The sequence below is a fragment of the Zonotrichia leucophrys genome, chromosome Z (genome assembly GCF_028769735.1).
Source record: "Zonotrichia leucophrys gambelii isolate GWCS_2022_RI chromosome Z, RI_Zleu_2.0, whole genome shotgun sequence".
Classification (NCBI taxonomy): domain Eukaryota; kingdom Metazoa; phylum Chordata; class Aves; order Passeriformes; family Passerellidae; genus Zonotrichia; species Zonotrichia leucophrys.
In genome coordinates this window covers 36058571-36082499 of record NC_088200.1, presented here as the reverse complement: position 1 = coordinate 36082499, position 23929 = coordinate 36058571, and the positions used below count along the sequence as shown (strand labels likewise).

Genomic DNA, 23929 nt, shown 5'->3' with positions numbered 1-23929 from the left:
TGTTTAGCCTGGAGAAAAGGAGACTCAGGGGTGACCTTATCACCCTCTGCAACTCCCTGAAAGGTGGCTGTGGTCAGGGGGGGTTGTTGGGCAGCAACTGACAGAACCACAGCTTGACAGTCTCAAGCTATGTCAAGGGAAATACAGTTTGGATATTCTTTACAGAAAGAGTGATCAAGTACTGGAATGGTCTGCCCAGGGAGGTGGTGGAGTCACCATCCCTGGATGTGTTAAAAAATGACTGGATGTGGCACTTGGTGCCATGGTCTAGTTGACATGTTAGGGCATGGGTTAGACTCAATGACCTTGAAGTCTCTTCCAACCAAGTGATTCTGTGTGTAATTCTGTGTGTAATGTTTGATTAGATTATGGGAGCTATAGTCTAAGTAGCTGTTATCTTTGCCCTTTCTTTGCACTTTGCAAAATTGGCAGGTTTACCTAACAGAGTGCCACAAACCCACTAAACAGCACTAAGCGCATGAATTATATATTTTCTGCTTAACCTTGCTGAGCATATTTGGAGACAGGTAGAAACAAGAATGGAAATAAGTAGATGCTGCACGTTTTGAACAGCACAAGAATAAAGCAAAATTTGGAGGCAGAATTTAACCAAACCTTTTATTTACATCTGAAGGTCTGAGAACCAGCAAATTGAGGCAAAAAAACTTTATCTTGTTAAAAAAGAACTGTTTCAAGACAGAGAAATTATTTTGCTGGAAACAGACAATACTATAACACAAGCAAGGAACAGTTAACTGCTATGTAAGAAGCAGTTAACCTTTCTACCATAAAACGACTAGGATGCAAGATGTCTAGTACCACCTCCTGACCAGAGCATGTCCGATTACATTCTCAGGCCTACATCCCACAAGGATGCATTCTTTAGGGAATTATAGTATCTATTTTCAAAGCCAAAACAATTGTTATGAAACATTAACTGGAACACACAGGCAAAGAAAGACTGAGTTGGTCAAAGTGAAACAATCTGCTTTGTTTATAATTAATCAAGTGTGTTGGGCTGGAATGGACAAAGCTTTAGTCCAGCATTAGACAGTACTAACTGTAACCACTTGTTAATAAAGCTGTAATTTAACAGCTGCTGTTCCATCATGGGCCCAAGAACGGCAAAAGGGTGCCAAGACAGACAAAGAACTATTGTTTTCAGTCCCGAAAGGGAAGTTTCAACAATTTGGAAGTGAAAACATTTAGGTTTGCTGCAGCAAACATGCTTGTATAGTCAACTGAAACTGCTGATTCACAGGCATTCCCCTAGTCTTCTTTCAGGAAATACACAGTTTTCAGCAATGAGTGCACTTGGCAAATTTAGCAACATCAAATGACATGCACTATCATCAGAGTTACTGCTGATACCAGTACTAAAATAATAGAATGTACAGGACATACCCAAGCTCAGTTTCCCTCACTGAAATTTAATTAGTGTTTAATTAAATTTTAAAGAAAGAACTCTCTGCTATTGACAGCAAAGGAATAATAACTTGAATAATCGATCTAATATTTCCCTGAAAGCATAGCTTCTTACAAAATTTCGGTACCCCCACCATACCATATATCAGGGCAAGTAACTCTTATCAGCCGAGCATCTTCAGGTGTATCTGTTTGCTTAAACAAGCAATTTTACAATAATACACAAATCCTATAGAAAGATGGACACCTTTCTCTATTTAACCCTCCATTCCCCCAGTTTTCTGATGCCTATGTTCATACCAAGCAATATGGGATATTTAAAGAGTAGCAGTTAAATATTAAACCCTTTCTTTCTCACCTACTACTTAAAATAGGTATGCTCAAGAGCATGAATTTCTTTTCCTCTGCAGTCAGTCGATACACAGACAACATTAAAATAACAGCAAATGCATATTTTCATGCTTGATCTGTTTTCAGAGAAAAAAAAGATCTTTTTGCTGACCTACATTGAAAATTATACAAGAAGAATTAGCTTAAAAAATTCTGATAAATGGCAAGGACATTAAATTAAAAGAGCAGATGCCCCAAGCCATGATGTCTTTCCAAAAGAATTCCTTCAACTCTTTTGAGTTCACATTAGGTTCTGGAGTTACTCTCTTTTTCAGGAGATTCCCTGGATAGTGGTGGTGTGTGTGTCTCACAAAAGAGCCAGAAAGTTACCTCTCTTCAATGTTACTATGTCTTATTGGTACTTGTGCACCCCACCCATGCGGTTGAGCGCTCCTCCGTACAGCAAGGGGATCAACTGACATCTATTAATATCACCTCATTAAGTTTCACTGTAATGAAAGCTCACTGAAGAAAAGCCACCTCCTAAAAAGGTCTTTGAGAAAGCTAAAAAAGACCACCTTTGGTAGGCTGAGACATAGAGAGTACCCAAGACTATTCTATTAAATTGTTGATGCACAGTATTTTTTGAGGTGATCACTAATAATTCTGAGTAACTAGCATACAGTATTGGCAAGTGACAACTTTCAACAGTTTAACCACTCACTACTTTTACATTGCAGCTTTCTACTTTCAGTTCTTGATACCAAGAGCTTACCCTAATCTGAAAGGGCATCTATCACCAAAGTCAAGCTTGACACAGGTCTCCCTCAATGAACAATACGGTTTCCAGGGAGACCCTGTAAAACACGCTACCACTTTGCCATGGAGAACTCAGACTCTTAGATACAACTGCATGTCATTCTGCTGGTGACAAACCTTGACATTTCTCTTACCTCTATTAAATGAAAGTATACACTATCCAAACGATTTACAAAGTGAATTAATAACACTTCTGAGTTTAATACTGGAATCCCACTTGTTTATAGCAATGAGACCAGTTATTTACTCCACAGACAGCTGCAAGTTGACTCTTCTAGAGCTCTCGTCAACTCAAGACTGAGCATTAGTCTTGAGACCAAATTTACTTTAGACAGGTACATCATTGTTCATTAAACAGCACTGCAAAAATGTTGACTGAGATACTCAACAGCTTAGTAGAGCAGTAGTGTCAAAAGTCTTTCACATTATTTGATACCGAGTTAGCACTTCAAGTGTTTTCCTTCACACAGTATTGCACCTAAAAGGCAACACTCTGCTAATGTGCAATTTGAACTGTAATTTTCAGGCATTCATTAGCTATTTCACAACACCCTGGTTCACCAGCCTGGCTATGCAGTGATCAAAAATTTACTTTAACCTTTCTGTGCATTTGAATCTTGAATCAATTGGTATATTTAGCTAATTTATGGGAAAGACAGAAGTAAGCCATTTCAAGTAAGTTCACTACCTTTTGGGGGGAGGGGCTTGAGAGAAGAGCTCCAGACCTCTACTAAGACTGTGAAGACCATCTGTCAATGTTCTGACTACATGGGAGTGAACGTTTTTTAATTAGGAACATAACACAGCTTTCATGGATACAAAGATTTAAAATTATCTTAAGTGCATTATATGTACAGCTTCAGATTTAGCTAGGCAGCTCCCAACAGAGTTACAGGCAAGCTCAGTTGTGAACTGAGACAGGTTAGATTACTTAGCAATTTCTTCATGTAGACAGTCCCCATACTTTACAAAGTACTAGAAGAAGCACAATCACTTAAGGAACGGAACCAAACCCACACAGCACAATAATGATTACCTAAAGCAGCTGAGCTGGAAAGACTGAAGTTGACAGAAGAGCAACACAAACTTAACACTTATATACACACAAGAGAAAAATGAAGTTCAAAGTTTACTTGGTTATAGGAAATACTGTATTGTACACGTACAGTACAGGTAACAATCTGCAGATAGTTCTAGAGATGAATCAGATTTAGGGTTTTGCAAGCTGAATAAGTTAGAAAACTTGTGGTGTTGTAAAATGGTAGCATACAAGACCCACAAAATAATCCTACATTCTATACAACACATATAGGATCCTAGTGGGGATACTGAGTTCTATTTTGGTGCTATGCTTCACTGAAAGATGAAGACTAAGCCAGCTATGCTAGGTATCAGAAAGCTGTGAAAGACATCCACATGCACAACAACTGAGGAATAGGGAACTGTTCTAAAAGAAAAAGACAAGAAATGTTAAGTGTTTCAAAAATGAATGGAATAATGTCTCTAGATTTACTGTAAGACTACTTAAAAAGGAGAACTCATTTTATGAGGATGGCAAGAAATCCCTTTGATGGCACAAACAGCCACAAATGATTCCACAAGCCCTTACTGTTACAACACTTCCCAATCTATCTTACAGTGAAACATAGCATCTAGTAAGGATGAGTTTAGTCCACATTAGGGGAAGAATTACAATTAACTTTGTAAGTCTTCCTTCAGGACAGTATTTCACTTTATTTCTTTGCTCATCTCCATACCAGTCAGATGTCACTGAAGACCAAAAAATATAGTATTCCCAACTGAAGGATGAATGAATTTTAAAAGTTGAGACAGGGTGCTAAGACTTGAGACAGCGACATTGTTCCCCTATGTATTTCCCACTCTACCTAACGTTCTGGTCAAAATCCAAAATAAGTAACTTATTATTGCCAAGTTCAGAAGCCTCTGCTTGAACATATTTTGTTATTCAGTTACCAAGGAGCAGTTTTGCAAACACTTCAAATTCACCTTTCCTGGGAGATGTCAAAAGTGAATACACAAGAACTTATGTTAAATATGTAACATCAACACACAACAATGACAGAAACAGCAAAAACCCTCATCTATGTTCCTGTTTAAGTTTGAGCAACAGTTCATAACCTTTTAGTTTCAAACTAGTACAGGGTATTTTTGTAACACCTTAAAAGAGTGTCTCTGCCACTCATCAATGACTTGCCTATACATTTCAGTCTTTTAAACAGGTTAATAGGCTTTTAAAACAGCTTTTTACAGGTTAATATAGGTATCTGAACGCTGTCCTCCAGCCTCCTCAGGCAAGCTGGACTACAGCTTCAAGCCAGAGCCTCACAAGGCCACAGAGGGAGAGTGGGTCCCTAGCCTCTGGAGCAAAATGCATTACCACAAAACAAGAGTGTATGCTATACAATCCATATCAGTATCAAACAGAAATATTTTTAGTTTGTTGTGTGCTGTAGAGCACCAGACAAGGAAATCCAAATCCAGTAAATAGGAAATAATAGTTGACAAAGATTACTTAAGAAACTTGTTCCAACACACAGGACATGGATACCAACATAGGCAAAAGGAGGTCTCATCATCACACTCCTACAATACTCCTTATGAACTTGATGAATAAAACTGAAGTTGAACAATATATATTTGCTCCCATATATTCCATGCTTTCCTTCATCTGCACTGTTCTTCTACTTATGTCAGTCTTACTTGTGAATGGCCAGAAGAACTTTTATTAGTATGAAATGCCAAAAAATTAAAACATTAGGGAGCCACAGCTCTTTTCAGACCTCAGCAATAACTGCTGAGGAAGCCAATACTTTAAACACCACACATTATTGAAACAGCCAAATTTCAGGAGAGGAAGTAGAGGGAGAAATGGCAACAAACACTCTTCCTGTTGCTGCCTGCTATATGATGTATCTGAAGTTTACAGTAGTGTAAAGTTTTTATTTTAAAATAATTAACAAGACTAATTATAATTAACATTCACTCATCAATATTAGACCATTTACTATTGCTAGAAATTGACAGTGACTAGTTGTCAATAATATAGTAAGCTGATAAAAGAAATATATTTATAAAGGTTGCAACATCAAAATGGACTTCTGAAGACGATTTGCAGCACTTCAATATGCACTTAAATACAGTCTACACAAACATCTGAACTACTTGGTCAGCAACTCCTCAATGGTCTGCCAGAAACTGGGAACACTAAATTTAACATACAAAAGTAGTTACTGACGGCAGAAATTTATACTTCTCATTTAGTATCTATTTTAAAAGTTTGTTACATTAGTATGCTGAGTCAAAATATTTCTGTATAATTTCTCTGCCTATACTATTAATTTTAAATTATCTTACTAATTTCAGCCCAGACTGGCAATAGATTCAAAGTAATTTATTGGCATCTTTATTGCCATTATCAGTATATGAAATCCATTCAACAGCAGGGTTAGAGATGTGTAAAAAAGGAGAAAACTACCCTGTCTTTACAGAATGTTACAGCTCTATTTAAAATTGCTGAAGGCCTGTGGACAAGTTAAACATATGCTACCTTTCTGTACTCTCCCCTTCTTGTTGATAACCCGAGCTCATTATTTTATGAATTGAAACTCTGATACTGGTTTCTGACCTGACTAATGGGTCAAATTTTTTCGCTCTGGCATCTACTGCTAGTAAAATATTACTATGAGAAAGTTACCTCTATTTGCATTTTTCAATGTTTTCTTAGAACAGCTAAATAAAAATAATCTCATAGATCAATATTTATATACAGTATTCAAACAAAATCTTGACTTAAAGTATGGTTAATGTCAAATTTCTTAAGCCATTGTAGGTTAAAAGAACAGGTAGATGCACTTGGATCTCAGTCTAAAGGTGACATATTCCAATTACAGAACAAAAACTAGGAACTGAGAAACCCTGGCTGCTTATAATCAACTCTGAAGTGAAATTTAAGGCTCCCTCTGACTTTAATAAAAGTTACTCATGCATAATCTCTTATATTTAAGTTTACAAGAGAAATAACACAAGGATAGAAAGCAATTTTAATTTGCAAATACGTCAATATTTACTGCAATATTTTACCTGAAGTCCTTCATTGCTGTATTGCACTAAATAGCTGTTTTGCACTGGGTTCTGTATTATTGCACAGAATAGTATGTTTGTATCCTCATGGGATTCCCCTTTTCTCTCACATGGTCTTTCCCTCCCCTAAAAACGCCTGGTGGTGCTTGTTTGTTCCAGGTTTACTCCTCCCGTCGTCCCCTCCTCACTGGTATCCCATTGGCTGTGGTCCTCTTCCTCAGCCCTCCATTCCCCTGCTTAAAAGTCTCCTGCCATGAGGTGACAGACACTTTTCCATCTGAGGGGGTCACCTGGAAATAACCAAGGACCTTTGTCCCCGTGTGGAGAAGAGTGCTCCTTGTCTTTTGCCTTTTGTCCATGTAAGATGGTGCGGGCTGGGGTCCATAGCTAGCCAGACTGGACTCCAACAACCAGGTACAATATTCTTACACTTCACTGCAGTCCAGAAGCTGATTTGTACAACCAATAAATTTAAGCAATTAGCTCAACCATTCAGAACAGGAACAATTACAGCAGATAGAGGGGGGATCTATCAGCTCCAGGCAGGTACTCTGTGGGTTACTTTGTATTAAGATGCTTCTCAAGTGCAAAATCTAGGGGTGCTCTGGTTTCATCCACTGGGACTTCTGCTTTCGAATGGTTTTGCAGTCAGGTTAGACTAGCAAAAGCCCACCCCTTGTCCTCTCCACCTGGCTTCCTACTTTGACATCACCATTACTGTTACTAGAAATATTTTTCAATGTGTAACAGCACATTCATTAATTCTTTTAGAACAGTACATTGACAAGGGAAAACCAAACAGGCCGATTATCGTAAGAGTGAAATTACTGATTCTTAACACTTTATAAGGTAATTAATAGCTTTTTTTTAGGTTACTTGCAAAAAAGGAACTCCATTTTATGTGGTTAATAACAATTTTCTGAAAATTTCAGGCTGATGATGTTTTTGCATTTTGATTTTTCTCACATAAAATCATGAAGTGCCCTTACTGGCTGCAATCAAAATTATGCCGTTTAAAGTTTGCTCTGCAGTTTTCTAAAATGACTTTATTATTTTTATTATTTAAATTAACTAAGATCAACAGTCAGAAAATAACCTCACAACTAAATATCTCAATTCTAGGTTACTTGTTTGAAAAGGTATCAGTGTTAAAAAACCAAAATTAATCAACTGCTTTAATAATTACTTAACTACTTCTTAAATTTGAATGTACCTGACTGTCAAATCCAGTGTTTTTGGCTTTTCCCACCATTTAAACTAGATCTGCACTTAAACAATGCAAAGTAGTATCTAAAGCATCTTACCTGGTTTGACAACTGGAATTTTAAGAAATAAGTTGTAGTATACAAAGAATTGCACAAAATTAGAATTACTTAAAATCTAAATTATCTTTAACCCCCAGGTTGCCATGTCTTCCCCCCTTTTGGGGAGAAAATTCTAAAAAAAGGAGATACAAGTTTTACTCTTCTTGATGTTTCTGTATAACCCTGCTCTAACAATCTAACTCCTTCCACAGTGTCTATAATCAAGAGTAAAAACAATAAAGCATAAGCCACTCCTTCAAGGAAAATTCCTACTGAGGGAGACAGGCCACTTTTGTTTAAGGGGGACAGGTCCCTTCATCCCCAAAAAAGGGACGTATGTCAATTAGGTTCAGAAAACAGCCACCCGATGCCTTTCACAGTCAAACTCTGAGATTCATGCCTTCTACTCTAGATATAAACACCTTGTACATCATCACTTTAAAATTAAAAATAAAACCTATCTACACCCTACATGCCAATTTGCTGGATATCCAGGTACACCTCTGAAAAATTACCTTTTCCAGTCTGAAACAGCAAAATCAGATATTTTAAGAAGCTCAGGAAGACTTATTTTGATTTGACAAACAAAAGATTTTTCAAATACAAGACCAAAAAAACTATCTATATTGCTGAAGAGCCACAAAGTCAATAATGAAGACATGAAGAGTCTGGGTGCAGAAAATAAAAACTATGATGGAACAAAATGGGACAAACCTAAAGTGATACAAAATTTTTCATAAAGTACTCATTCCTAAATAAATTCTCATTAGTTCTCAAGTCAGGTGGTGGATTAACATCACAAGAAATCCTTACCTTGATCTCAGAAGTTCATTTACTCAAAATAAGTTTACTTATACAGATGTTTCTCACAACAAACAGCAATTCACTCTCATTTTCTCACAGCCCTGAACTAACAACATTTAAGCCAATTTATCTAATATTAGGTTAGAAATTCCAAATTCCATTTTGAAACCATGGGAGAGACCTGGAGGAGGGCAGCCTTTTAAATTATTAAGAAGATAGTAACTTTTCAAACAGATCAGCACTGTGGTGCTCAAGTACCATCAATGTTTTGACACCAGAGAAATGCCTGATCAATAAATCTAATGAAACATTTAAGTAGAAGAACAGACCCGTGGTTACACATGAACTACTTCCTCATTTGCCTCACTGACGGCTTTACAGTAGTTTTAGATGTATCCTTCCTCCAGTTCAGGGCTAAATGTTTTGAGCTATACTTGAAACACTTAATGTAGTAAGGATTCAGGAACCTCAATACAAGGAAAAAAAGTACAATTATAAACCCCTGTGAAAATTCTAATGGTTTTTATGCCTGAACTGTTTGACATTTCTCAGCCATCAGCTACTCAATGCTAAGCATTAAGTTTTTCTATGTCTGGTTATACTCAAATTTAATATAAAATTAATTTAAAATCAGAGTTCTCTTTGTTTGGAGCACAATGAAACACAGTCAAAATTTCTGTCTATTTTTCTCACTCTGAAGATCAACAACCTTGTGACATGCTCCATCAAGTCTCACAAACACACTTTTGTTAGCAAATAGCTTAAGCAGCCTACCAGAACTACCTACCCACTCAGTAAGCAACAAAGAACTTTAAAAACAAACAAAAAAGTACTTTTATACAGCAGTAGACTAATGTTAAGAAAAATGACTGGTACAGGAAATAATTTCCTCTCTTGATTTTATTCAAATTATTATGTGCCATTTGAAGAACATGTTTCTCAAACAAAAACATTTTTACCCAGAAAGAGCTTTTGCAAATGTTTGGTAACCTGATCAGAAAGCTCCTCCAGAAAATGTCAGAGTAAGACGACAGATTTGAACTTTTCAGTGCAATGAGATATTTTGCCCATCTTCCCCTTCTTTCAGTCAAGTTTTTGGATATAAAACTTCGATGAGCTGAAATGAATTAAAGGATGAATGAGGAGGTTCCAAGTGAAGTGGACTTCACTTAAGTGCTGTTCATACAAATTTGAATGAAAAATGGGATTGACTTCCAGATCACATGAAAATACTTTCTTTCACATCCCATCAAAGTTCTATCGGAAAAATGTACTGTTTCTTAAATATTTTCCATACAAACCTATATTAAAAATTACAGGTTATAGCACTATCCCCTCAATGAAAGTACAGAAACAAGACATTTGGAGACATATTCTTTAAGAACCACTAATAATTATCAGACTGAAGACTGGATTTGGACACTTATGTGCTGCGTTTAATTCTAACAAACACCTATTTATGTAAATACAGTACTTTTTCAAGCGCCGGTCAAGATTTCCAAGGCTTCTGGTTACTGTTTATTTTTCTAAAATCATCAGAAGCAACAGATATACCTCTACACCTACATTTATCACGCAAAACTCCTACTGTATTATGAAGACAACAGAATATTGCAGTGGAAAGAAGACCTTAGTAACTCTGTAATTTCACTACATACTTTCAACTTGAGTTTAAGCTACTATTACAAGACTGCAGTAATTTCTGCTGTTTTCCTTGCTATGCTTTGACCATGATATTCTTATGTAACTGTTTAATACAAAAAGGATGTTTCAAAATAAAAATATGTAAGTATGTAAGTATGTATGTAAAATAATGTATAATTTTAACATATTAAATGTTTTGATAGCTTATTTAGAAGAGATGTGCCATAGTATTTTCTACTCCATTTAAGAATGAAAACTGCTATTTGCCTTAAATACTGTTAACACTAGAGAGTAAAAAGGAGTATGAAAGAAACTGAAAAATGTCAAATAGCCATGAAACTGCAAACTACACATACTGGAAAAGCTGCAAGATTCAGAACAGTCAAGCCCAGTGTTATTACCTTAGGACAGCAAGATGCAAAGTGAACCATTTCTTGTCAGTTCAGCATACACTGAAGGACCTATTACCACTTCCTACTTGTAGACATACTTTTCTTCTGTTTTTACAACATTCCAGAACACCCTCATTCTTTAAAAAATAAGCTGAAAAGTAACTTTATTAAAATAATGAAAAACACATTCTTATCGATTTCTATACTAATTGTAAATACTAAAAAAAAAATATGGGTAAATAATCAACCCTTCATTCTTCTTCTTTAAGCATAAAGGCAGAGATCTGGTAAAATTTATTTATTTTAATAACTACCAAATTCTTCCAAAGAATGGAAGTCTAAACTGTCCAAACCTAATTATGTTTAAAGATTATTTTTTAAAGCTGAAAAACTGTACAATTAATCAGGCTTCGTTATAAAGGGAGATCACTTTTGGAATGCTAGAATTTTTACCCCTCAATAATCATTCATGATCTGAAAATGAGGTTGAATAAGACAATTTAAGCTTACTAATAAAAGCTTATCAACAATACCAGACAGAAAAGGAAAATAAACAGATACCTCATGACAGGCTGAGTACTAATGTGGGTTAAAAAAAACAGTGTTGAAAACACAAGATTTTTTTAAAGTAGTATAGAGAAACAATGCCTAATCAACACTTAAAATGGCAAACTCTAAACCACTACCGTTCAACAATCTTGTACTATGAGCTGGTGATTCCATAAAGTTGCAGCTCAGAACTCAGCAACAGTTAAAATGAGCCTTACAAAAGGGAATAGAAAAATAGCCATGAAAAAGGTCTGTGATAGGCAGAGTTTAAGACAGGATCTGAGACTTTTCATCACTCATTCCAACAGCATTAAATGAATAACATAGACTGCATTTCTGCTTATCCAGCTTCAGGTTAAAGTTCTGCATTTCCCCAGCTAAATCATTCATGAAACCTAGTCTAAATTTTAGCTTAGGGCTATCAAGTTCCATTACTACACTAAACCAAACCTGAAGACCCCCAAGCCTACCAGTTTTTGAAATGTCCGTTCTGCAGGTGTGCAACCCAGTAACTTCTTCAGTGTATCCTCATGAGAAATTTCTCTCAGCTATTGCACTAGGAATAAATTGCAGTATTGTTGTCTTATGAACATGCCACTGTTAACTTCATATTTTTTCATGAGACTACAGGAAAGAATCCTGGGTTTGCAATTGGATTTCTTATGCTTTAATATTACCTCTGTATCAAAATGAAGGAAAAATGCCAAGGGACTATTCGTCCCTACAAAGGGACGAATAGTCCAATTGAGATGATTTTTTTGTAGAGAACCATTATCAAAAGGGAGCACTTTGAACTTAAAGAACATGTTCTTTATTGGCTTATTGCAAGGAATTGCCAATAAATGGTGAAATTTCTTAATTAACAGACATTACTTCAAGAAGCTCAAGGTAAAAATTCATACCTACCTGGATATCTATTTCAATTTGTATTCCTTTTGTACTTGTGTAACCCAGATTGAGAGGCTGCATTGGGCTAGGTACTGTAGTTTTATGCTACACCTTGGGATAGTGCCTATCTTGTATCTGATAACATAATGGATGTTTTGTGCACCTTCTACCTCACCTAAAGGGCTTGAAGGTCAGGTATTTTTAAAATTAAATTAATTGAGTTTGTTGGAAGATATACAGAACAGATCAAGAAAGCTGAACCAAAATGTGGATGAAGAATAGTGTTGTAAAAGACAAAGAGAGAGAAGTCAGTGATCGGATACAGTAAAAGTGGTCAAATGATGAGAAAGAGGAGCCCAAAATCAGAATGATAACCTAGAGAATTGACTCTAAGACTAACAAGAGAGATAAGAAGCAATACAATAATCAGGGAGAAGATGGATAAAACCTTGAAAAGATCACTCAAACATAATAAAAGTTTTTTCTGTTTCAAGCTAGAGAGCTCAAGAAAGGCTCACAGTTGTTAGCCCCCAGTAAAGTCTCATCTGTCAAGAAAAAGTCAATTCCTTTGAAACATATTTAACACAGACCTTCAATCTTCAGCTTTTACCTGTCATAAATATCATGAGCCTTTTAATGATATACAGGGAAGTTAAACTCTCTGCAAGCACTATGCTTGATCTAATGAGGGAATGAGAAGGGAAATTAGAAAACAGAAAATGACATACCTTATGTTGTTCTATTGCATCTACCCATTGTTGTCTGTGGTCTGGATCCTGAGCCCGGAGGTACCAAACACTATCATTCACGCTGATATCAAATCTGCATTCATCAAAGTCATGGGGCTGTGACAGAGGAGAGTGTAAGAGTAGCTAAAATTAGCAACATGATAAACATTACCTCACAGACTATTTTGACACTCAAACACTAATCAGAAAATTTGTCTATATTGTCTCAAATTCATCCTAGATTATAAATTCTGTATTGTCTAGCTGTCTCAAATAATGAACAAATACTTTCATAAGGAAATATGCTTGCTGGTCTTCTGAAATAGAAAAGCCTGTGTCATACATTCTTATTAAGTAAAATTTTCATAAATGAATTCCATACATAATACATTCCATATTTTCAAATACTTTGAAACAAGTTCTTCAGCAAAGTATCTACCATACCAGAAAATATTCCTACGTATCCATTTTAATTTCAAAACACGACAAGAGCTCCATAACACTAGTGCTACCAGTATTAATTTTAGATGAAACACATACACCATAGCAAAAGACTATATCTAAATGACAAGTAAGAACTGGAACTTACAAACGATGACATGTTTTGCCTCAACTATTTTCACCATGAATATTTCACAAATAATTGGAAGCCACATGCAATCCTTTCACACATCTCCACTCAACTGTATATAACTTTCAGTTCACATGCCTTAAATACTAGTAAGCTTTCACTAATGCAACAGTGAAGCTGTTAAGGGAAGTACAGGGAAAGAAAACAATGATCTAATCTGCCCTGTACCCTGACATGGTCAATTCAAAGTTACTCCTTAGAAAACATCCAACTGAGCCAAATATTCCCCACATCCTTCATGTTTGAAAGCCATTTCTAAAGACATGTAATGCAGGTGTAGCTGAACACCTTTTTGAAATTGAATCCAAAGAAAACATACACATGAAAATAACTGCAGGAGGCTAACAAGGCTCCAGGATAAAGGCCTGTGACAAAGTCTGAAGGACCACAAACATTGGTACTAGATGCGGAAGACAAGTGTTAGAAATATCCTCTACAACACATTGCCAATACATTCATCTTGCAAACAAAAAAACTGTTAATCACTGACTAAACACTCCACAAAAGAAAACCTAGAAGTAAGTCTAATTTGTTGTCATGCACACCATTCCAGTGTTAGTGAGAATTTTTTTCCAAAGAATTTGGAAACCAGAAGCTAATTACACATAAACAAACAAACACCATTCTCTTTTTCTGTTTTTAACATACTAAGGAATAAGAAAAGTATAACAGAATACAAATTTAAAAAATTAACTAGAAAGAGTTTGACAAAAGTACATAAAAAACCAAAGTGTAAGCTTAAAACTTCATATACTTTGTCAGGCACCTGAGTGTTCAATGTTAAAGAAATTTAAACTTCCCATAGGAAAAACTTCTAGTAACCACAAGATTTGAAAATCAAGTCAAACAACTATAGCTACTAATTACCTAATACCTGACCATCTCAAGTTAATTAAATTCAACCAACTTTCAAAACTGGTTCTACACACTCCTTTGCCTTACTGAACCAGACAAAAGGGTGTAAAAAGGGACAAAAAAGGTTGTTTGACCCTGGCTGGATGCCAGGTGCCCACCCAAATCTTCGTTACACCCTCCTCAGCCACTTGGGGAAGGAGAATATGATGAAAGAGTCATGAATTGAGAGAAGGACATGGAGATCACCCACCAATTACTGCCACAGGCAAAACAGCATTGACTCAGGGAAAATAGTTTAATTTATTACCAGTCAAATCAGAGTAAGATAACAAAAAATTTAAAGTAACACCATTCCTCCTTACCAGGCTCAACTTCTCTACCTATTTTTCTCTACTTCATCCCTCCAAGTATTGCACGGCAACAAGGAATGGGAGTTGCAGTTAGTTCAAACACTTTCTGTCACTCCTTCCTCACGTTGTTTTTCCTTGTTCAGCATAAGAACTTTCTCATGGGTCTGAGACCTCTGTGATCTTCTCCAACATAAGTCCTTCCCAGGGGCTGCAGCTCTTCCTTTAACTGCTCCAGTGTGGTCCTTTCCACAGGGCACAGTCCTTCAGACACAGCCTGCTCCAGCATGGGTCTCCCAGGTGACCACAAGTCCTGCTAGCAAACTGCTACAACATGGGTTCCTCTCTCCATGGGGCCACAGGTCCTGCTAGAAGGCTCCAGCATGGGATTCCCACACCCATGCTCATGGTTGCAAGGAGACAATCTTCTTTACCATGGTCTCCCCTACAGGCTGCAGGGGAATCTGTGCTCTAGCACCTGATTATGTGTTCCCCCTCCTTCCTCACAGATGTCTGTGTCTGCAGAGCTGTCGCTGTCAAATATTCTCAGCCCTCTCTCCCAATCCATGCTGCACAGCAGTTTTTACACTTTTTTAGTATGTTATCACGGAGGCAATATACCATCATCTCTGATGAACTCAGTTTTGTCAGGTCCTTCTTGGACCCACACAGAGCTGAGTCTGTGAGATATGGAGGCAACTTCTGCATCTGTACACATCAGCTGCATCTGTAGCCCCCCACCACCAAAACTTGCCATACAGACCCAACACAGGAAAATACAAGTCTTCTAGTCTAGATCCCTCTTCTTCAAGCTGAATTTTCTATTACTATTATTATGTATGCAAAAGAAGTTTATCTGCTTTAGAATAGCCAACTTGCCAAAGCACACTGTCATGCTTATATGTCTGTACTCAACTACTCATCTGAGAGGCCCTCATTTAGTCACATGATGATCTATAACATCCAGAAATACTCCAAAAAAATCACCCAAACAGAAAGTCTAGAAAGATTAGCTATCAAGGTTTTTCCTGACATAATAGCATTCCACAGCTTGATCTCTCATTCTTGAAGTCTCTTGGATAGAGTTACAAGCAATTGCATTTATGTGATTAGAAAGACTTACCAAATATCATTTTAAAAACCTGCAGCACTACTGATTCCACACTTCCATATGGTGCACTTACTTCAGTTCACCATCGTCCTTGCTTTCCCCTGAATCTCATATCTAACCTAAACATCTTGTAATGCAACTTAAGACTATCACCTCTCCTTTCCAAAGACAAGTTTCTGTAATCCCTTTCTTTCCAACAGAGCTTCTAATATATTTGAAAATTCATGCCTTGTTGCTAAGACACGGAAAGATGTTTTCTCTGAGGTCTAGAGAATACTTCAAACACTTTTCTCCAGCATTTACTGCATAAACACTTATATATTACATGTAGTTAAGAGACTAAGTCATCCCTATATATATACACGTATATATATATATACACACACGTGTGTGTGCATGTCTGTATACTATAAATATACACACACTTACATATAACTGACCAGCCAGTCATTGCCCCACTCTGCTCCGCACTGAGGCACCCTCACCTTGAGCACGGCACACAGGCTCAGGTATGGAAATATAAGACATAAAGCTACTAGAGAGCATCCAAAGGAGGGTCACAAAGATGGTGAAGGGTCTGCAGGGGAAGCCTTATGAAAGGCTGAGGTCACTTGGCCATTTCAGCTTGGAGGAGACTGAGGGGAGAATTCATTCCGGGTCTTCAACATCCTTACAAGAAGCAGATGGGCAGGCACTGATCTCTTCACTAATGACCAGCAACAGGACTTGAGGAGGTGGCATGAAGCTGAGTCAGAGGAGATTTATTTTGGAAATGGAGAGTAAGTTTTCCATGCAGAGAGTCGTTGAGCACTGGAAGAGGCTCCCCAGAGAAGTGATCACAACACCACACCCGACAGAGTTCAAGAAGTGTTTGGACAATGCCCTTGGGCACATGGCAGGACTCTCGAAGCTCTCCTGCACAGGAGCAACAGTTGGACTCAGTGATCCTGGTGCATCCCTTCCAACTTAGCATATTCTGTGATTCTGTCAATCAGGTTTAGGGTTATACTCAGCTCACCATGCAGTCCCATGTTATAAGCAAGTACAGCTGATCAGATGATCCTGTTAGATTAAGTTGCTTAAAGAAAAGAAGTAACCACTAACAAGGTTAAATATGCTTCAAAAGGAAATTAGGCAGGTGATACATGATTTACTGTTTACCTACTTTAGTTGTATGCATCATTTGCCTATTTTCCATATTTTTGGCAACTGAAATAATTGTTTATCATCCTTCTCCTCTGATTTTTGGCTTTTTTTGGGAAAACATACTTCATTGGAAGAACCCTGAATTAACTGAACACAAAAGACAAATAAATCACCTGAATCATGTGATGTGTTCTTAACACAGAACAAATCGGGTTGCTGTTGATTAACCCTGTTCTCCACCATGGAGTACGGAGTTCACATTCCATTGTCACTGATAACTTGGCAGACTTCTGTATGTTACTTTACAGTTACATACTCTACATACTCTGTAACAGGTGCTGCCTACTACATACATTCTCCTCCCCCCAAGCTACAGACAAACTTCCTTGGTTTACCTCTGGCTATAACTACTTTAATTGTTTTCTATAGCTGCATCTAGCAAAGATCACAAAGTGTTATTCACAACTTCTCAGGTCTGTCCTTCACTCTTCTAACATTCTCATAAGACTAGTTTGATTCCTTTGCACTTCCTGGAAGTTTTTCCATTTCTCTTTACTTTTTTTCCTGTACTTTAGTTTTCCTGTAGACCACAAAGCATTTCATTTAGATCTCATTTCTTTCTGAGGTTCACTGTTTCTTGCCTAGTTTGCTTTTCCCTTTCTTACACTCAGAAGCTGTTTTAAAATGGTACAGTTCTCAGCCAGTCACATGACGATCTTGGAGGATAAATAGGGATTTTCATCTGTAACAAGCTAAGGACATGTACTGAGGCCAGGATATGTCCTAATGACCTTTCACAACAAAGATAAAGAGAAATGTTATGCAGGGAACAGGAAACAAGCAGGAGTTCACTATCTATCCTCAGGATTTAAAGCACCTTGGAGAACTTCAGTTGCTTTTTCCCAACCTGCAGCAGTCTCAAGCAACATACGTAAATTGAGAGAGCACTGGGGAATAAAAGCCAGATCAAGACACTTTGAATGGGGGCACCTGAAAACGCTTACAGCATTTTCAAAGCTGACTTTTAAGCACAGGTTTAAGTGTCTGTGGCAGAGGTCATCTCTGCGTATGCCAAGGGCGCCTTCGAGAGCCCACATTAAAAAATAAACAAAACCAACAAAAAGCCACCACAGCTAAATTATAATTCCATTTAAGAACATGCTGCAAGAAATAGGCCTCCAGTATCCACAAACACCCTTTCTGTAGGATTCCTAAGCTTTTTTCCAAGGCACCTGCAGAGAACAAAGGCACTCCTGCAGAAACAAAGGCAATTCCAAGTATTCAAGCACCCTAGATCTTCCCAAAATCAATGGATACTAGCTCATAAATTCTGAACATTCTAAGCAAGAGCAGTTTACATGAAAAAACACTAACTTGGCTACAGTTACTGAGGAAGTCAGTAGCCAGCTCGGGTCTCATGAGTCATAGCTGATTTCATTGCCACAAAATCCTTCCTGCTATACAGCTGTCAAGCCTGAGGTATTCATAAAACAAGCTTCAGAGCAGTGTCGCCTTGAAAAATACTGGTTCAGGTGTTTATGGCAAATCACACAGGAAAGATTAAGTGTTTTTATATACTTTATAACCTTCAAGAGTACTCCACGTCAGAAAAGAAACCCAAAACCCAACCTTGAATGAAAAAACTTTTGCTTGATCTCCCTCATTACTCCAAGTAGTGTTAATGGCATTTTGTCCTTTCCTTACCAAGGAAAGCCAGGGTGGTTCATAGCAGATACAACTCAAGTATACATATTACTCTTATTAAAGTGTGCTTCTGCCACTATTTTCAATGCAGAACTAGAACTTGCCTAAACTGAGATTATTTTAAAATTTTGAACGTTTTTTCTTATTAAGAAAATCCCAAGCTGGGAACTGGGTCACAAGACAAACAAAAAGAGCCCTACAGAAAATGAAAACTACAATTCCTTAGATCTCAGACATAAATGTCACTAGCATAGTTAAGATTTTATCAGACAAGACCAGTCAAAACATTGTCATTAGTGCCTTATTAAATACTAAATAGCAGTATTTTTCAAGTTAGTGTATTTCTCTCCAGAGTCACTGAAAAGCTCATGGGTCAAGTTAAAGACAGAGAGATCACTTACCTACTGTCAACATGGTCAAACAGATTTGATTTAGGGAAAACTGGCTTAAGTCATTGCCAAGCAGAGTTGGATGGTGAGAAACAAGAGAAGCACAGGACTGGGAATGAGGGCTATGGTCTAACACTTTAATTCTGCCACTCCTTCCTCATGCTTTCATCACATGCTCCAGCAAGGATTGTATCCATCATTGCAATTCTTCAGGCTAAACCTGTAATGGCATAGGCTATTTGGAGGCTGCAGCCTCTGTTAAGACATATGCAGCTACTGTTGGGTTCTAATTAGGTTGCAGTGTGGTTGTTTGGTCTGGTATGATTCTCTGCACAGGTTACCAAAAATGCCTGCACAACATACTCCTCCACAGGCTGCGGGGGATCTCACTCTGTGGCTGGAGCATCTCTTCCTGCCCAACCAGTTTTTCTCACACCTTTTCCTCACTCCTCTCTTTCTCACACACTGCTGAGCAGCATTTTTGCCATTTAACTCTGTTTGCCTAGCGATGTAACACAGCGGTTGTGAGGCACAGCTGTGAGCACCCTGCACTGTGCCCACTGAAGCTGACCCTGTTCTGCGCAGGACAACCAGGGCTCTCCTCATGGAGGCTGCATGGCAGACCCCAACCCCACGACGTAAACTCAGTGCAATCATAAAAGCTCATCAACATCCTTCTGTCACTATGACTTATTTTTGAAGACACTTGGCTTTAGAACTACAAACACTGAAGTAATTAATTTTGCAAGGATTTTTTAAATATCAATATCTGTTGTGGATTTAAGGAGAGCATTATACTTCATTACTTAGAATACATTTTATTAATCATGTACTGAAGTCCCAAAAGACATTACAAGTTCTGATTTTCTGTATTTGCAATATTCGCGCCCCGCTGCCCCCAAGAAATGCCAAGTAGATCCACAAATCTGGCAAATTAAGGTCTACAAGAGTCACAACACAAAATTCCAGTTTCCTATTCTTTGTTCTAAAATCCAGTCAAAACCTAACAGAAACACTGACTACAATGTCTTGCCTTTCCTTGTCATTATTCTTAAGCAGTAAGAACCCACTTGTAAGTTACAATGACTGGTTGTATTCTTTTTATATTTATTGGTGCTGTATTTTTTTTCACGACAGTACAGGAAAACCTTACTACAAACAAGCAAGTAAGACAGACAGTTCTGTGCCTATTGGAAGTGATAAAGGTTTAGGGGCAAAATATGGGATATCTAACTTCTAGCTCATTAGCGTATTAAAAAGAAAAATTTCGCATAATGGCATATTTGCACATGTAGAAAAAAACCAAAGAAAACGGGCTTAAAACTATAAAAGCTATTCCATGTTTTTACATTATTTGCTACTACCCAAATATTCCACTTCAGGTATTGAGTCAGGATATTTTCTTCTCAAAATGCCTTTGAACACTAAATTTTCTTTTAAGTAATGATCTTATCTTTTCAAAACCTAGCCAAAGTAGAGGCCAGTGAAAGCAGAAGCATGTAAGCAGAATTTAAAATTAGTCAGTTAGCACAGTATGCAAATTTAAAATTAGCTTGGTTTAATCCATTGCAAAAGAAGCTCTCTCATGAGAGAGCTGTCCTTTTAAGTCTGGATCAAGTGTACATTGTATGTTACTTTAACACTGAAACCACACATAAAATTTGAAATTACAGATCTCAGGTGTAAACCTGGTCGATCAGTTTTTCTGCACACCTGCCAAATAGATTCAGATGCAGAAAGTGATAATACAAAAAAAATTCCATAGTTATTTGTGAGGAAATAATCTATCTTACAGGGTACTATCTTACACTATATGATTTTTTAGATTATTACTTTATCAAATTATTTTTGTGTTAATGAAGTGGAATTAGTAGGTAGTCATGCTGTGTTGGTTCATACGTAAACATACCCCCAATACTGCTATTCTCAAGTGCCTACTGAAAAAACACTTAGCAAGACAGAGTATAACAAATGTGTACTTGAAATGTCAGCTAAAAATTAGTCAAAGACACAGAATGGCACTGTTTTACTAGAAGAAAGAGGGCAAGGCTGAAATAGTTGTAAACCAGCGTGTGCTTGCAAATGTCACCTTAAGTGATTTACTAGTGACTACAGATACATGTAAAAGCTCAGTGGATTATTAAATTGGTATTAACAGATTTAGAGACACATAGAGAGAAATCAGGATATAACTAACGGGTCTGTCCTGTTTAAACATAGTCTGAAGAATTTCAAACTTGGTCTAACTCATAAGACTTACTTTTAGAGCTAACTATCAGTTATGGAAATGGAAGCATACATGTTACTGCTTTGGTGAGAACCAAGTCTAAGTGAATCCCCTGCAAACAAATTCTGATGATACCTCTCAGGTTTCTAGTTGGAACAAAATATTTGCCTTACCTACCAACAACATGCATCAGCCACAGGAGAAAAAACTATAGAAAAACATCCAGCTAGAATTGATTACAAATCACCATGTTAAACTTCTTAGGAAGCACATAATATGCAGCAAGAAACTAGAGGTATTAATCAGGAAGAAAGACAAGCAATTTTGTATCAACTTCAGAGAATGCAGAAAACGCTGTCTGAGCCACTTTTTTTAAAGGTTAATTTTATTGGAAAGTCAACCATAGGAATCACACTCACACTGCTGCACTCCTAGGGTAAGTATTCATATATTAATTTAGTTGTACCTCTCACAGTATACTGCAGCGTGGCACAGGAGACCCAGCACTCTCACATACACCAGTGAGAAGAGAACAATATGGATTTCACAAGTAAACCATGAGTGAATATCCAGAGAAGGTACTCCACCCTAACAGAAAAGCCATGCATTGAGCTGGCAATGTAGAACATTCTGGACCTAGATTCATGGTGACGGGAATGGAAATTCCTGTTCTGGGAATGGAAATTCTTGTTCTAGGAATTTCAGTGGCATTCCAGCTAGAACAAAGGCCTGATGTACCTGCTGAAGCACCACACTAAGACTTAAGATTAGCTTGGTTTGAATCCAAACATAAGCAACTTAACACAGTGCAACTGTATAAGCATTTCTATAAATGCAGTATGAACATTATTAGCAACAGGACTTATGCTAACTATGCAATTCCCAGCCCAGAGCTGATCTCATTAACTTGCTATGAAAACTGGCTCTATCAACTAGACCTTGGAGCCAGGTGTCTCTAGCTATGATACAAAATTTAAGCATGAGATATCAAAAATCCTGAAGCTACAGACACAGATGAAAAGCCAGAGCCCCAGAATCATAAACAATTCCTTAATGGTCAAATACCAGTCAGTGAAAACATGCAACCTCCACAGCTGGGAAGGCTGGTTTTGCTCTTGGTAGCAGTGGCCACTTAAAAGAAAAAAACCAAACACTTGAGCAACAGGGCAAGGAAGCCACAAGGCTGCAGCCTGGGAAAGGACTACCTCTCCAGCATCACAGTGCCCCAGTCATAGACTAAAAGATGCTTACAAAGGATCCTAATTTGGGTCTGTGTGTGTGTTTTGGCAAAAGATGTATGCTACAGTTCTATACCTGTCCTGCCATCCAACCTTCCCCATCCCTCACTGAAGGGTTCTCCAATTAGGTTACCTTCACCACAGCAACTAGGACCATGAAGAACAAAGCTATCAGGCTAGAAATATGGTAGTGGCTAGATGGTACTGCATAGTTACAGATAATTTAGGATGTCAGATATTAGGGACTGCTTTGAATACAAAATAATAATGGTTACTGTGTAATAACTTACAGCAATAATTAAAAATATGTAAGAACTAATTAAAAAGACAAGGCATGTTGCAAATGAATGTCAGTCTAAAAGCTTTCATTCTGAAGTTCAAAATTGAACTGAATTGTCAGTCTGCCATCACAGCTACCTCTAATTCTTTAATATATATTTGCATGCGTATACATATAGGTGTATATATGCACACATAATTAGTTTGAAAAAGCTGTAAAAGAGAACTTAAGAAACAGCAACACTTATCCTCAAAAGACAGCAACTTAAAAAGCTTTAGGAATATATTAGACACCAGTTACAGTACTACCTCAGTTAAGTACATGGACACCTGGGGTATTAAATTCTGTTCCAACTAGTCCTCTTAACTAAGGAATGATAGGCTTCAGTTGAGAGGAAAAACACATCAAACAGATTTAAAAAGTGGTGAAATTGGCTGCACTGATTTCACCCTAACTAGAATTCAACATGAACATGGGAAAACAGCAACTAAAGTACATGCCTAAAGGAGGAGGCAAGAAGATTAACTGGGAGAAGAAGAAAACACTCAAGCAGTCATCTATAACAAACTATTTTCAATGTATGAACAGAAAACGCAGTTAATCTTCAGGAAGCATTTAAAAAAGAGATGGCCACCTGTGGCTGCACACTAGCACACAGAAAATATTCTAACTTTTTGACTTTGTATTCTGTGAATGCATATCCAAAAGTGAGGTCTAATATTGTAAAAAGCCTCAACAGAGCTCCACAGCCATCACAAGACACAACAGATAACAAACAGCAAGCTGCCTAGGAGGACTGTTGAGCAACAGTACAACCCTGGAGGGGGTGACATACGAACCAAACACAGTCCTGAAGAAGAAATCAACTATAAATCAATCTTACAAAAATGCATAGAAATTCAGATTGAGCAAGAATAAGGATTGCAAGTAGCACAGAAAAATTTGTTGAGCTATAAAATCATAGTTTTAATACCTAAAACACTGAATTTATTCAAGATTTGATATACATCTGCAAGA

At 37.3% G+C, this 23929-nt stretch overlaps 1 protein-coding gene across 2 annotated transcripts in view; it reads right to left on the bottom strand.

Annotated features, from left to right (window-relative positions):
• The window catches only part of CERT1 (ceramide transporter 1), an 80456-nt gene that overhangs the window by 45668 nt on the left and 10859 nt on the right, over positions 1 to 23929 (bottom strand). For both annotated transcript variants that reach the window (XM_064735186.1, XM_064735187.1), the window contains exon 3: positions 12985 to 13101. In XM_064735186.1, coding sequence (XP_064591256.1) covers positions 12985 to 13101 — 117 coding nt within the window. The remainder of the gene's footprint in view (positions 1 to 12984; positions 13102 to 23929) is intronic.